Source organism: Macrosteles quadrilineatus, unplaced genomic scaffold (assembly GCF_028750875.1).
Source record: "Macrosteles quadrilineatus isolate MER2022 unplaced genomic scaffold, UCM_ALF_1.0 Scaffold_1__1_contigs__length_201487025, whole genome shotgun sequence".
In the NCBI taxonomy this organism is placed as follows: domain Eukaryota; kingdom Metazoa; phylum Arthropoda; class Insecta; order Hemiptera; family Cicadellidae; genus Macrosteles; species Macrosteles quadrilineatus.
The window spans coordinates 141,958,200-141,975,001 of record NW_026542594.1 but is presented as its reverse complement, the minus strand read 5'-3'; the positions used below and the strand labels follow the sequence as shown (position 1 = coordinate 141,975,001).

The 16,802-nt window shown below is 34.8% G+C and overlaps 1 protein-coding gene across 1 annotated transcript in view; it reads right to left on the bottom strand.

The window, feature by feature from the left end:
* LOC128986035 (WD repeat-containing protein 76-like) overlaps window positions 1-16,802 on the bottom strand; it is a 56,381-nt gene that overhangs the window by 25,686 nt on the left and 13,893 nt on the right. Inside the window, exons 3-6 of the mRNA XM_054406124.1 lie at window positions 13,017-13,109; window positions 12,324-12,451; window positions 8,312-8,420; window positions 117-250 (exon numbers count right to left, since the gene is read on the bottom strand). Of these exons, the coding sequence (XP_054262099.1) occupies window positions 117-250; window positions 8,312-8,420; window positions 12,324-12,451; window positions 13,017-13,109 (464 nt within the window). The remainder of the gene's footprint in view (window positions 1-116; window positions 251-8,311; window positions 8,421-12,323; window positions 12,452-13,016; window positions 13,110-16,802) is intronic.

Genomic DNA, 16,802 nt, shown 5'->3' with positions numbered 1-16,802 from the left:
ATGAATCAAACAAACATGAGAGTTAAAAACAGACAATTGTGAACAAATTTACAACATTTTAAAATGAGTAGACATTATTACTATGTCCCTTGATCAGTAAAAAAATGTATTCTTACCTAGTTCTCCTTGAGTACTTCCGACAACGATCAATAGTTTGTTTTCCATTGGATGAACACACATACTATGTACTTTGGATTTGGTTACTTTTTGAAGAGTTGCAAACTCTAATTTTCTCATGTCTTGAATCAAGCTGAAAACATCACTGGGATGAAATATGACAATCAGTAAACAAACTGTGAAATAATACTACTAGTGCATTGAATTGACTCATCTACAATGTTCCCTACCGATTGTCATCTATAGTTGACACCAGACTTGAGGTCACTGCCACTCAAGGCGTATGAAAGAAGGTGTGTGCATAGTGACGTCAGTGCGAGTAAAACGTGATTTATTTTACCAAATCATATGATTTCTTGTAATTTCCCAAAGACTTTCGAATGACAATCATTACCAATACGCGTTGAATATATAACCATTGACTTTATTTAACACAATTTAGTTTTATATATCATGTATACCATTGTATTCAACATTGAATATACTTTATTATAGTAGTGTTATACAATATGGCAGTAGTCTAGAACATTTGATAGTAGTAAGTACCATTTAATCGAAAAACAGTAAAGCAGGTAAGCAGTAGCAGTAAATTTGATACAAATACTTTAATACTTGATACCCTTGCTCAAAGCCATCTGTGGGTTAAAAAACAATTGCTTCAATCCGTTTGTTTTGCAATCCAGATTCTTTCGGGGACCGATGAAACTTTCCTCCAGAGCAACTACTTTTCTTGTTAGAATTACCACATCCAAAAACAGCGCAAATCAACATTGCCAACTAATTAACTTAATTTTTAGGGATCTTCAGTGGCCTAGTCCTGCATAACATACAGCTCGGCTGTAGCATCAGCTATGCATTGCACACACCTTCTTTTTTATATGCCTTGCCGTCCCGGATCTTACCATGGATAAGCCTACTACTGTCATAGCTTATTCCCTATGTGGGAAATTCAATAAAGGGCCACCAACCACTGAAATATATATATATATATATATATATATATATATATATATATATACATATTAATAGCCATGTTTGATCGTTGCATACGATGTTGGCAACGCCATAATAATTAATTGCAGTCACGTTATTCGCGTCTAACACAATCGCGGCAACATCCGCGATAATCTACTGTGATTATCTCAGCATACATGACTATAGGCCTATTTGTGTTTGCGCCCATATCTCTGATCATATCTTAATCGCGGCGAGATTCGTCATGATTTTCCGTATCGCGGCAACAGCCGTGATGATTTCTGGTGATGGCGGTGACGACCTGTATTCGTGATCGTTTGCCGCGGTCACGATTTTTCACTTCGCAAAACGAAAGAGGCTATTCGGTAAGCTGTAAGCTTCTAGTAAATTTTTGAAGTTATTAAGAAAAACCATAGTCCGAGGGGTTCCCCTACGGCTTTAGTAGTTTAGTGCTTGGGTTTAGTGTATGCCATTAACGTGTAATAAAATCGCCACAACTTGAGCTATAAGTTATATCATTTTATGCTATTTTTTTAATATATGTAAATACAATCTTGTCAATTTATTTGTAACTATTTATCTTCCACTAAGGCTACTTAAATGAGAGATTTTCAATCATATAAAACATAAGTAGGAGCTGAAAAAATGTATTATAATAAACACTATTTGCATATGGTCACCTAAAAATATATTGCCTGTTAGGCAGACACAGTTACAGTATTTACTGCTTTACTGTTTTTCGATTAAAAGGTACTCACTATCGAAAATGTTATATACTACCACCATTGAAAATACTATACAACACTACTAAAGTATATTCAATATTGTATATAACACTATATTGGATATAAAACGCTAAATAGTGTTATATAATCAATGCTAATTCGTAATGATTGTCATTCGAAAGTCTTTGGAAAATTACAAGAAAACATATGATTTGGTAGAATAAATCATGTTTTACTCACACTGACGTCACTATGCACACGCCTTCTTTTATACGCTTTGACTGCCACTGCCCTAAACTGCGGGCCAGATTTCCCTATTGGACTAAACTAATTGAATGAACATACCTACAGAGCAATCTTTTATAGAAGTTTTTCTGATCAACCAGGGTCTGAATAATATTTATTTACATGAAATAGCAATAAAAAATCCAATCATGAATTTAAAGAAAAATTATTTTTGTCGACTATTGTTGACAAGGGTCCATTGCTTATTTTGTAGTAGCCTATGCATCGATATCTTTATCCATTTGTAGTAAGTTGATCTTTATCCATGATATACATACACAAATACCCCCGCCGCAGCAAACCTGCAGACTAAGTGAATTTGCTTTTGCCCGATTGGATTTACACTAAAATGTCTCCTTAAAAATATCACATTTATTTCCTATTTAAATATAATTTGTTTAACAAGCACTTTGGTTTGTTGCAACAGGGAGGGTAAAAAAGTGTTTTTTTTTTTTTTGTCAAATGTTAATAGTTTAGTAAGATATGAATGCATTTTCCAAATTTGATCAAATTATGTTCATAAACAAGCAAACTACAAAAGTTTACTTATTCTCCATAAGAATAACATGGGAATTTTAAATTAATTTTTTTTTATTTTCTCCGTAACCATTAGGCGCATAACAACTATTCAATATACTAAAGTATTTTTTTTTAAGCTCTACTAAATAGTTTGGAAAGAAATTGCTAAATGTTATGTTTTCGGGTCAAAAATGGGGAAAACCAATTTTTACCCCATAAAACCCCGTTTCCAGTCGGGTAATGCTGGTTTGCAAACTCGTTAGAATAAATGTAGGTTTACACATTTATACCAAATTTCATTAAAATCGGATCATTTTTGCTTGAGTTATCGTGCTAACGGATATATATATATATGAATTTGAACAGATGGTGTTTTTGGCCTCTAGGGACCTCAAAACAAAAAAGTAAATTGGTCCCAGGTCCAGGTCTTACCATGAGTACTACGGTAATAGTTTATTCCCTATATGGGAAATTCGCTAAAACAGGCCTGTTCTAACCAAAGTTTCCGACCGCACAGGTAGCAAGGGGCATACTGAAGCTGACGATGGTGTTTTAGGCTAACATACACCGAAACATGTTCTAATTTGACAACAAGGATTACGTAAGTAATTTAGTCTTACATTAATTTATATTATTTTAAAAAGTCCCAATGCCGGATCCCGAATTCCGAGATATCGGTTGATTTTTGATATCTAGAAATCTCGGGATTAGCAGTTTTAATCCCAGGATTAGCTGGATTACAAAACCTATATTTTATTTATTATTTTTATGAATTTGAGGAGTTTTACTACTGGAAAGTAAAAAAAAATAGTCTTGTAACTTTTGTTATATTCTTACTTAACTATGGAATAAATAAACACCAATTCAATAACCACCAATAGTGTTTATTTATTTTTGCTTATCCTGTACTACTAACAGGACGGTATATACGTACAACCTAAGTTATGGGATTCGTACACATGCTGCTACATAAGCAGGTGATTTATTTTTTGTACCTTAGATTGTTTTAATACTGTAAACATAATAATTTCCGGTAGCCAATAGGATATAAGTATGGAGGCCATTCAAGATTCTTGTTATTCGACTATTGAGTGTGATGATGATTAGAGTGTCCAATCGAAATCGATCACCATTACCATCTCATATAGATATTTACCATCTTGTTTATAACAGAATAAGTGTAATACATGTTTCAAGTGTTATTAGACATATTTTTATTTATCCTCTGTAAAACTAATAACACATATTATGCTGATTAAGAAGTTAAAAAGTGAAAATAATAAAATATCAAAATCCAGATATTGATCCCAGGAAAAACTTGGACAAATCCTGAAATCCTGGGTTTGGATTAAAGCCCCGGGGTTGAGACACCTATTTGAAGAGGTCTGGGTCAACTAACACATCGAGACCTGTAGAAATTTGCGTGGAAGAGAAATGCTTTCAATTGTACGAAAAAATCCCCTACCTTGAAACCCCAGTAACAGTATATTTAGGGGTTGTTATAAAATATTTGTTCTTTATCAGAATTAAATCAGTTCTTCATTAGATAATATTTTGTAAAAGTTCTTTATTTTAAACGAGTTCTAACATTTTGGCGACCGTGACAGGACATTTTCTTTAATTTAAGACATCTGGGTTATTTAATAGTTATAATAATATGGAAAGCCTAGAAAATATGAAAAAGAAAAGATCACAGATTAGAAGGCTATTCACCAAGGTTTATAATGAACTGGAAGAAGCATTTAATAATGAAGACCGACAATGAATGATAAAGAAACTCAAATAAAAGTAAACTTTTCTCAAATTGAAGACAAAATAACATCATTAATGGCAATGGATGGAAAAATCTCTGATGAAATGCTGATGAAAGATGCTTCTGATGCTGATCTGGACAATGAACTGGACACACAAGAAGAATACAAGAAGAAATGGTACCTGATTAAGGCTAAGTATGAAATGTTTCTTAAAACACCTACCAACAATGATGAGTCAAACATTTACAGACCAAACCGTAACTTTCATTTGCCTAAATTGCAATTACCTTCATTTGATGGGGATGTTAGGAATTGGATTGGGTTTTGGGGTCAGTACAAAAAGATTCATGAAGATAGTAAAATGAAACCTGAAGACAAATTTCAGTATTTAATTCAATCCTTGAAACCTGGTTCATCAGCTAGGGGATTAATAGATTCTTTTCCTCCTTCTGGTGAAAATTACATCAAGGCTATTGAACAATTGAAATCCAGGTTTGCACGTGATGAACTTTTGATTGAAGTTTATGTAAGAGAATTACTAAATTTAGTTTTGAAACAAGCCAACAAACAAAGTATCATGCCCCTTTCAACCCTTTCTGATAAACTTGAGACTCAACTTCGTGCCCTAGAAACACTCGGGGTCACATCAGATAAGTATGCTGCCATGCTATATCCACTGGTTGAATCTGCTCTACCAACTGATACTCGGAGAGCATGGGAGCGGTACAGAACAACGAATAAAATAGGATTAGGTGAATTTATAGGTAGCGAGTCATCTAATTCAAATTATTTACAGCTGTTGTTGAATTTTGTACGTTCTGAGGTCGAAAGCGAAGAACGTTTAGCTCTTGCTCGGAACAGCTTTGCAGTCGACAGAGACATTACACCAAGGGACACCCAGCCACAGAACAGATCTTACCATCACCAACGTCCTGGTATGAAAAGTGAGTTTGAGAAAGGACTACCTTTACCTACAGCATCTACAATAGTTGCTACAGACAGCTCTTCAGTGGTGAGTAAGCCTACATGCTTATTTTGTAATAAAGGAAATCACAACACTCAAGACTGTTCTGGGTTACAAAAGCTCACTTTGAAAGAAAAGAGAGAGTTTGTGACAAAAAAGGGAGCTTGTTTCTCATGTTTAAAGTTAGGTCACACCAGTAATAAATGTAAAGTTTTTGTATCCTGTGCTATCTGTAAAAGGAAACACTACTGCTTAATGTGTCCTAGTTTAGAGAAAATGATGCACAGTAATACTCATGATTATGACAAATCAAATGTCATTGAAAGTGTTCAAATTAATGACAAATCTGAGTCCTTGATTGCAAATCAGAATAAGGAAACCTTATTACAAACTCTTCTAGTAAAAGTAATAGGACCTGACCAGCAATCTTTACTAGTAAGAGCATTGTTGGATTCTGGATCTCAAAGGTCTTATATCTCAAAGGACTGTGTAGAGAAACTTAAATTAATAGAATCTGGTGAGGAATTAATAGTTCATGGTTTGTTTGGAGGTATTAAAACTAAAGAGACTCCACATAATCTTTACCAAGTAGAGTTACGTGACACAAAGGTTAAATTTGGCATTTCAGTTAATGTGCTTGATCAAGACAAGATTTGCAATTACATACCCAGATTAGATACAAAAAGGTATTTTCCTATTTTAAAGAAGAAGAATATATACCTTTCAGATATTGGACAAGATGCAGCAGAAGAAATACAGTTACTACTAGGAGCTGATATCTTGGGCCAACTTCTCACAGGTAAAATTGAACAGCTAGATCAAACTCTGGTTGCTGTTCAGACTGTGTTAGGATGGACAGTAACGGGACAATGTGGAAAAAGTTACCAGTCACTTATTAGCATTAGTTGCTTTGCTAAAATGGACATTTCAGATCTATGGCGTTTAGATGTTTTGGGCATCACTGATCCATCAGGTAGTAAAACAAAGGAGGCGAATGCATCAGATGTCTTGGAGCATTTTAACAAAAATATTGTAGTAAATAGTGAAAATAGGTACGAGGTGACTCTTCCATGGATTGAAGGCCATCCAGAGCTTATGGACAACAAAGTTACAGCCGAGAAGCGACTACATGCAGTGACCAAGAAGTTGATTAAGTTAGAAAAGTTCAATGAGTATGATCAGGTATTTTCAGAGTGGTTAAATTCAAACATTATTGAAAGGGTTGTTGAGTCCTCTGTAACTGATAGACCTGTACACTACTTACCTCATCACGCTGTGGTCAAAGATTCCAGTTTGACTACTAAGGTTCGACCAGTCTTTGATGCTTCTGTAGTCGATAGTAGGGGGAATTCTCTTAACTCTTGTTTGGAAAAGGGACCTAATTTAATAGAACTAATTCCAGCTCTTCTAATGAAGTTTAGAAAACACCCAATAGGCGTTATTTCAGATATTAAGAAAGCTTTCTTGCAAGTCAGTTTAACAGAAAGTGACAGAGACGCTTTAAGATTTTTATGGTGGGAGCGACTTATTGGAGTGGTAAAGGAAATTTTACGAGGAAACTTGGGAAATTCTTCAGTCACGCAGGAAGAACTCTCAACAATTTTGTGTGATTGTGAAGCAACTGTAAATTCAAGACCTTTGACTTATCTTTCGAATGATGATGACTGTTTACAACCATTAACTCCAGCCTTATTCTTACAACCAACATCAACAGCTGAATTACCAGATTTGGATGAAATTGAGTGTCTAAGTTTCAATTAAAGAGTGCGTTATATAAACAAATTAAGAAGATCACTAAGAGACAGGTTTAAGAAAGAATATTTGGCTACACTCGTTCACAATGGAAAAAAACAAGAAAAGTAGAGAACCCATTATTGGAGAAGTTGTATTGATAGGAGATGATAACACAAAACGAATAAGATGGCCTTTGGGGTTGGTACAAGATGTATATCCAGGAAGAGATGGATTCTCCAGAGTCGCAAGACTAAAAACTGAAAATGGTATTTTGACAAGACCACTACAAAGACTTTTTCCATTAGAAATCACTGCTTGTGAAAAAGAGTGTATGAAAGAAAATAAACCACTTGAAGAAGAAGAAGTAGTTGAAAACGAAGTCTTTGATTTCGCTAAGAAGAAAACCAGATGTGGAAGAGAAGTAAAAGTGCCCCAGCGATTTTACTGATTTAAAATTGCACATAATTGTTTATCAATTTTAAATGGGGGGAGGATGTTGTGAACTTTATTGAATATGTTTTCACTTCATTGATTTTCCTTTTGATCTGACTGTTATATTTTTTCTAAACTACTGTGTTTTGTTTTACCACATGTTAAATATTTTGTATTGAATTAATTTAATTGTTTAAAGGTTGAGTTAAGACTTTGGAATAAATAAAGAAGCCTACTAATCTGTTTGTGAAATAATTATTTTATCATTTCTGGTAATTATTTCAAGATTCAAAACAGGGGTTATTCCATTAAACCTACAACTAACAACCAAGTTGATAAAATAAACTGTAGTACACTTGTGACAAGCAATAAAGTGTAAAATATTTAGTTTTACTTTCACTTTTCACGTTTTTTAGTTTCACTTTATCAGTTCCAAAAGTAACCTTCGTCAACGTGTTACATGATTTGGCGAGCTGCCATTGTCAAACACTTTATCACAGGAATATGTAGATCCGCTTAAATAGCTTTGTTCCCATAGCACATTACACGACAAACAACATTTACAAACGACACGTACGACATAAAAATAAATACTTTTAGTTTGATAGGCCTATCACGAATATTCAACATTGCCGGTACACGAGCGGGAAAGGTCTGTTCCCGCTGATAGCAATATCACCCGATTTCAAAATTTGAGCAGATGCTTCAAACCCAGGCAGCAATTCAGATATTAGCAGCCTTATTTGAATTTGAGGGAGATTACATTTTAGAATAAGTTGCAAAGCAGTATCAAATGACAAAATTACCTATCAGTGGATTCCATACTGGATTGGCTACTCGATCCTTGGGACAAAGACAGTTTTAAACTGTCAAGGAAATCTGTAATCATGCCATCTTCGTTCATTGGAAGTGACTCTGAAACAGATTTTATTTGATCAAATTCATTGCTTGAATTTTTTACCCACTTTGAATAATAAAAAAAAATAATAAAACTGAATCTTTCACATCTAATTACTATATATTTCTCATAATAATAGCACATACACTTGTGTGACGTTTAGAATAGAAATGAAAGACAATAAAAAGTACAGGGTCTTTGGGAACTGACTTCATAACAATTGAAACTAATTTATATTTATTATATTGACATACATTGCCTTTTCTATGTATTGGTAATGTAAGTTACCAGCATGGTTAAAGTATTAAGACTACACAGTTTATTTAAAAAAACCCCAATCTTACCCCAACTTATAATCTAATATTTGGAAACAAAGTGCCTTACTTTTTCAAGATTAAATATATTTTTTCCATTTCTTTGTTTTCAATTCTGCGATCCTATTGTAAATTTAAAAATTCTGTTTGGGACATTTGGGTAGGTAGTCTTTGGACGAGTGGTCTTTGGAATATGAGTTAAGATACGAGATCTATGCAGACGAGTCATGCATGCAATAGTGTCCAATCACTTGATATCGATTTTTGGACCAGACATCCTTGTCATTTGTAGAACAGTCTTTATCAGCCCAAGCAAAAACCAAATAAATTATTTCTGAGTTCAAAAATATGGTTCCGTTTAGTTGAAGAATGTCTTTATGAACTAATGGTTCTTGCAGTAGTCAACTTGTCAACAGGCTATTTCAAAGCAAAATTATATTATATGTTACTTCCTCATTAGAATGTACCTTACAAAATGTTCACTGTCTATAAGGAATTTGATTGTCAAATAAATATTTGTATATAAATATAAATTAACCAAATGTAATGTTTACGTGTTAGTTATTTACATTCCTAGCAATTACTTCACCATTACCTAAATAAATTGGAATTTCCAAAAGAAAAATTATGCATTTGTTTCTCTATTTGGTGGTGTTTCTTAGTATTTGTCTGTAGGAGCAAAATTTATTTAAAGCAACTAGACAATTTGTGTAATTGTGTAATATAAATATCCAAAATGTGCACACAAATAAGAAAACCTATTCTTTAAGTAAATTATACAATTTTTTTAAGTTAAAAAGGGTTCCTACGGTATGTCTGAATCACAAACAGCAATCAGTGTAAAATTATAGAGATAAATTAATCCTTTCAAGATGTAAAAAAAGTTTTATAAATCCTTAAAAACTATTCATTAGGGCTCTGGGGGTAGTGAAATTTTAGGTTCGGGCAGATTCGGGTCGGGTACTGAAAAGATCACTTCGAGTCCGGATAATTTTCGGGTTGGGCTCAAAACGACCAAAATTCAATATTCGAGTATTTTTTGGGATTTTATTGATATTTTACTAAGCAAATGTTTCATGCCTGCTCTTAGAAATAATTTATTTTACCAGCAGGGCCTATCAATAATACTAGGGTGGTCTGCCGTTACACTTTAGACGCATAAATGAGCGAAGCATTATTTTAAGATTGTCAATGGCTAAAGCAGCTAACAACCTACAATATGTTTCCTTTCAACAGATTCACCGTTTGTTTGCCCGATATTATTTAAGTTCTAAAGAATGACAAATTTATCTGATAGTTCATTTATTTAGTTAAGAATAAGAATTGATAAAAGGTTATTAGACATGTGTGTTTACGGGTGCTGATTTCTGGTCGACCACATTAGTCTCTGAACGTGATCCCTTTGACGAGACTGCGCAATCATAGGCACCGATGTTTCTTCAACTTGGTCTTCTTCGATTTCATCAGGACTTTCTTGGTTTTCACGTACACACGGTACTCTCATGTGAACAAAATCATTGACTGGTAGTTGGTGTAGCGCTTCATCACTAATGGTTATGTCAAAATATAATGGGTTATTTGCCTTCAGCCAAATAAGTGCTTGCTGTAGTTTTTCACGTCGAACTTTGAAATCGATATGGCCAAAGACGCCTTACGTTGGACAATAATGACTTTTAAGATTTCGGGCAGTGTAGGTAAGACAGATGCTATTTCATTAATATCTTGCTCAACATTAATGATGTTACCTTTGTAGTGAAACTGGCAATCCTGACCATTTGCTTGTACTTTGTAAATGCGCATAGCGGGATGTACTCGTGCAATCAACATTTGTTCTACAATCGTCAGGTCAGTTAATTCGTTCGGGACACTTGACACATCCATATTATTTAACGCCGTGAATTTAGTTGCATTTGAACGACAACACGAACAAATCGGTGATTGGTTTGAAGCTGTTAGTTGTTGGCGATGACAGTTAGTGCAAGTGTAAAATTTTAGTGCATCTAATTCATGTTGGAATTGATTAGCTAACTGCCTATCATTATCAGCTTCTTCCGCCACTGCTTCATCTGGTTCTTCTTGTTCACGACGCCACTCTCTTACAATATTTGCATTATTGGTGCGACGACCAATATTACGATGTGGCCTTTGAGGCATGCTCAAAAAAATATAGCAAATCTGTTACTTCCATTGATAAACTGTTACATTCCAACTTTAACCTAGGATGAAAGTAAACATTGAAATGTAAACAAAACATTTACAAACAATTAACATATGTTTATCTTATTTAAATGAAAAGAGAAACCCATATGTCATAAACCCAATATAATTTTTCTTTCAACTTGACATTTCAATTTTTCTTCTTACAGAGACTTGATAAACATCTTCTGTAATTATGGGGACGAAATGATATCTTTCACGGGAGCACTGGACACCTTCTGCGAACACGGGGACATCATGAACATCTTTTGATATTAAGAAGGCAAGAAGGCATTATCAACATCTTCCCCGATTGTTGATCACAAACACATAATGTGATGTCAGCGAAATCCTAAGCATCTTTTGAGATCGTTGCAAGATCCTTTTGTCAAGGGGGGGGGGGGTTATGACCCCCCAAAACTCTACCCTTGGCTACGCCACTGATACTTGGCAGTGGCATACTGCCATAGTTGGGGGCCTGAGGCGGCTTAGATGAGAGGGCCTTTTTTACAAACATATATATAAGTGAAATAATAAATACCATAGTACCCTGTTTAAAACCATTGGGTTTTTTCTGTCACTTCTTTTATTTTTGTTTATTTAGGAGATAGGCCTACTATTTTTGTATAAAATACATGTAATATAATTGGTCCAAATGACTTCTGCAATCGGGGCAAAAATTAACGATACTGTACTCGGTGAAGACGAAATCGTGAGCGTCCGTGTTTGCGGGGTCGTAATCTCCGTCTCCCGCGGTCGTGCGGGTTATCTACCAGACCACAGGGAAATCATTCCTATGTTTACGGTGGAATACTGAACTAACATCTTTCGCGGACGCAGGGATATATTCTACATGCGGGTTTTGTTAACATCTCCTGCGGACAACATTATCGGCCCCCGCGATCGTAGAAAAATCGTGAACACGAAACATCTTTTGCGGTTGCGAGACCTTAATTATCGTCTTCCTCAATCCCTGGGAGTCGTGATTTTTGATCGCGCAATCTTTGCAGACACCTGCAGCGAATGTGAGATCAGATTATTATATTCAAACATCAAAATTTATTTTCCAAGAGAAAATATGTTTTTTGAGATCCAATTGAGGCCCCTTCCTAACGATGAGAGGCCCTCGGCAATCGCGGCACCGTGTCCGCCGCTGGGGGATATTATGGTACGCGACTGATACTTGCCAAGTTATTTTGAATAACACGAGTTTCTACAAATCTGTTTATTGAGTGTTGTTCTCAGCTTCTAGTGTAAAGTTATTATGAGTTATTGTGTTGTTCTATTAGTTATTGTGTTGTTCTACAAGCTAAAGGTTATTCAATGAGATCGCATATGGATACTACTATTGAATACAGTTATAGCTTCCTTCCCTACACGGGTATTAGCTTTTACCTTTATTCAACTTACCTTCTTCTATTCTGGTTTTCTCCTCAATCTCAGGAGTTTCTGGTGTTTCTTCAAACGTCAGCGGCAAATCTCTGCCTTCAGGGGTCTTCCTTAGAAGGCGAAGTGACCTCTTCCTTGGCTCAAGTTTACTTTAAAACAAAGCATATTTGTATTAAATCTGTGTGGAAAGTAAGAACAGATCAATTACAGAAATCAACGAGACTGCAAAAATGTTAAACATATACAATAATATGATCAGTATGATGTATTTTGTTCAATGAAAAAATTAACAATAGGTTTATCAGAAACTGAGGTTCTAAAATCTTACCTTTAAACTAAAACAAAAACAAATTATAAAATAAGCTGTACAGTACCTAATTTTATTTTTCAGACATGTTTGCAAATCAATAACAGGAATAACATTCATATTGGTAACTCAACAGAATTTAAGGAAAATCTAAACACTTGTGTGACTGATCTCACTGATTTTTAAAACAAGGTTTGTGAGGTATAATTAATCATTGATATTAATATACCTACCATTATTTTTAAGCATTAGCTTATTGTTTATTTTCATAATGAAGAAAAAGTTCATTTAAAAAAATTCAAGAATTCCATTAATTGTACGAATTGAGTATTAATATCAGTATATTTATGTTATCAGGTTTCTACAAAACAAAAAATAAAACATAGGCCTATACTTTTTATACATACACTTTTTGAGCAGGCTTGCTTTTTGGTTTAGTTGGTTTGGGTTTCATTGTTTCTTCTTTTTGTTCCTTTTTTGGATTCAACAGTCCTAGTTCCCTAAAAATCAGAAACAATTTCTAATTTCCAAGTACCAGTGTATAGACTATAGTATATTTCATAACTACTGACTGCCTGGAGTGACTCTTTTCAGCTTTTGACAGGCTTTGCCTCCGACGGGAAGTAATCCAATATTTATTCAATATATTATGGTAATGAACACACACAAATTGGTATACTCAAACAATAGAACAAAAATACAGCTGATTTCCTCGACTCCAGCTGATAGATTTTTCTACTTCAGGAGAAATTCCATTTACCTGACTGGATTTCTGCCATAATATTCCTTAACATTTTCAGACTTATTTCTTATATAAATAACATTAATATTAGTAAGTACTTTGGTTTGCGGCTACAGGGAAGGTATTAACTATTAAGGTGTATTTTTGTATGAAATTTTGATAGCTTAGTATGAATATGAAATAAACAAAATTGCCAAATTTGATTACCTACAATATTTCCATAAACAAGTAAACAACAACAGTTTATTTATCCTCCGTAAGAATAACATGGGAATTTAAAATTTAAAATTGTTTGAAATATCTCTGTAACCGTTGGGCATACATCACATTGGACAGACAAAAAACATATGTGTCGAAATTATTACAGTTCATTTTGTTATAGCAGCTGGAAAAAGACAAAACAAAATATAAACCATAGATTATTGAAATCAAATGTTTGAATACTATATCTAATAATATCAAAACCATCACCTGATGTTTTTAATCAATTTATTTTGTATATAGTCAGGTTGGATATCATTTTATTCTCGTAAATGTCTAAATGTCCAAAACATGTCTTGTTTGTGAAATAAAAAATTAATTTCAGGGTGCTGAGTTGGTATCAGGGGTGAATATAAATATTAAATAAAAAAGGGGGTTAGTAATAAAAAATTGGATAGTTTTGAAATCCTTGTGAAGGATGAACAACGGACTGAATTTTTTTGCAAATCTGAAGTAATGACTGTTGTAAATATACTTTTTATAAATATGTGCGTTTTTTTTTTTACTTTTAAAACTGCATTTTAATTCTTGTTTTCCTAAAGGAATAAACAAGAAATGTTATTATAGTAAAAATAAGATAAAGGGTGGTTAACATCTGGAATTAGAGTCTCACGCAAAAGGAAAAGGGAACTTACATGAACTTAGTAAAATGTACTAAGTTAAGTTTTAAAGATTATGTAATGAATAAGTACAAGAAATTATTAAATAAATTTATAAAATCAGCTAAGATATTGTACAACAGAAATCAGATTAAATAATCCTGTAACAAAACCAAAAAAGCCTGGTGTATTTTTAAATACCCCTGCCGCAGCAAACCTGCAGACTAAGCGAATAATTCCATTTGCCTGGTTTGATTTTCAATTAAATCTTTTCAAATAACATTAGGTTTAACGAGTACCTAGGTTTGCTACCTAAGGGAGAGTAATAAAGTGTGTTTTTAGTAAAATATTAATAGCTTAGTTCAAAATAAATAGATTTGCTAGATTTTGATCTAAATATATCCATAAACAAGCAAACTACAACAGTTTACTTATTCTCCATAAGAAACCTAGAAATTTTTATTTACAATTTTCTCTGTAGCCAATAATCATACAGTAACACTTCAATATAAATACTGTAGGCCTATAAATGAATTTGAACCGATGGTGTTTTTGGCTTCTAGGGACATCAAAATGAAAAAAAAAAAATCGGTCCCGGGTCCAAGTCTTAACATGAGACCTACGGTAATAGCTTATTCCCTATATGGGAAATTCGCTAAAAAGAGACTAATGCAGCTGACAACAAGAGAAAAGGATACCCCTTCTTGTTGTATTCAATGTCTGACAGGACACAAATAAATCAAATTAATGAATGTATTAATGACACATGTAAAAGCTTGAATGTTTGCTTAGATTCTTAACCCTAGGAGTGCCCATATGACGATTTTCGTCATATGCCTTTGCTTCCAAACCGCTCATATGACGAAAATCGTCATATAGTGTCAATTTTTTTTTAACAGCTCATAACTCATTTTTAACGGTTTCAAACCCAAATGATTTTGATACCAATCGAAAGATGAGATTCTAAACTTTCATTTTCATATATAAACAAACCTTATAGCAATAACAAATCGATTTTATTGTCGTTACAATTTGAATGAAAATTTAGGCGCGAGACTATTTTGAGGTTAGCGCGTCAATTTATTGCTCACTTTCAAAAAATCCTAGTGCCGATAATTTTGCTCGAATACCGTTGGAATTGGTACCAATAGAAAACTTGTTTTCTGGAGTTTATTTTCGTATCAAGAACTATGTTATATAATGTCAGACAGTTTGGGAAATAATTTTTAGAAATCAGCTGTCATTTTGAATGACGAAAATCGTCATATGGGGAAAGGCTTATAAATCAATGAAGCATTGAGTTTTGGTGGTGTGATTTTATATTCAATGGTAGCCAGAAACATATTGCACAGTTTGAACTACGCGGGGGTTGGCTGTGACGTCATTGGCAGGTCAAGAATTAGTTGTTTTGTTGTGAAACGGTGACGATTGCCATTACTCTTCTCTTTGTGCGTCTGACTGCTGTCGTTGTGTAATCGCGTCGTGCCATCAGCTGTTCTCTGTTGTTTACAAGTGAATCATTGTGTAATTGTTTCTGTAAATGTGTTGTTTTCTTTAGTATATTATGAGAGAACTGTTTTGATCCACCTAATTATTGATAATAGATACTATTTGTGAACAATTTACTGAAATTTTGTGTTGGTAAAAATAAAACAATTGAGGCCTAGGACACGTCAATAGACAGGTTACTTGGTGAACCAAGTGATTTGGAGAATGAAATCGCTACACAGACAGGAATAATAGACTGTGGAATTGCACCCTTCAGCGATGAAGAGGATGATGTTGACGACCCCTCTATTCCAACTCCTGTGGCTACTTCCACACCGGAAAAACCAAAACAGATGATGCCATGGTTCGATGCAGTACCCGGTTCTAGCAAAGACAATGTACCTCCACCCTTCATCGGATTTGAATCTAAGGGTAGGCCTAGGCTAAGGACAACATCGGGAACACTATACGCCGCCATGCGGAAACAGTTGGAGGAGGAAAGTGATGTTTCCGCGGAGGAGCTATTAGACTTCAGCTCTGGAAGTGAGGACGATTATGTTCCGGACATTGAACTAGTTGACGAACTAGAAACGAGTGCTAGAGAGGACATTCCGGCGGAGTTTCTTCCTAAGCCTAAAAAAAGAGGTTTTCCGAATTCGACCTGCTCCATCCGGACTCACCTCCCCCTATCGCCAGGAAGAAGCCGTCGACCCGACCAGATCCACCCCTCCAAGACCTTCGAAACCGTCTAACATACCGGTACCAGTACTACCCCCTCCAAGATCTTCGAGACCCACTAGGCCTACTCCAGCGCAGAGAGTGGAGCCTCCACCCCAACTCCACCCCGAAGAACACCTAAGAGAGATTGGGCCAGCACCACCTCCCAGACAGCCGGCACTTGTGAGGGAACTCCCCGCCGGAGAGCCACAGCCCCCTGAAGAGCTTGCTCCTAGGCATCAGGAGGGTCCATCCCGCCAGGAGATGCCCAGCGGTCCACCATGGGTCAGGATCTACCCCCCGGAGCAACCAATCGAAGTAAGATCCAAATTTGCTACTGATTCTACTGGCCCTAAAGATTTTGGTTTTTTGTTGAACCCAATAGA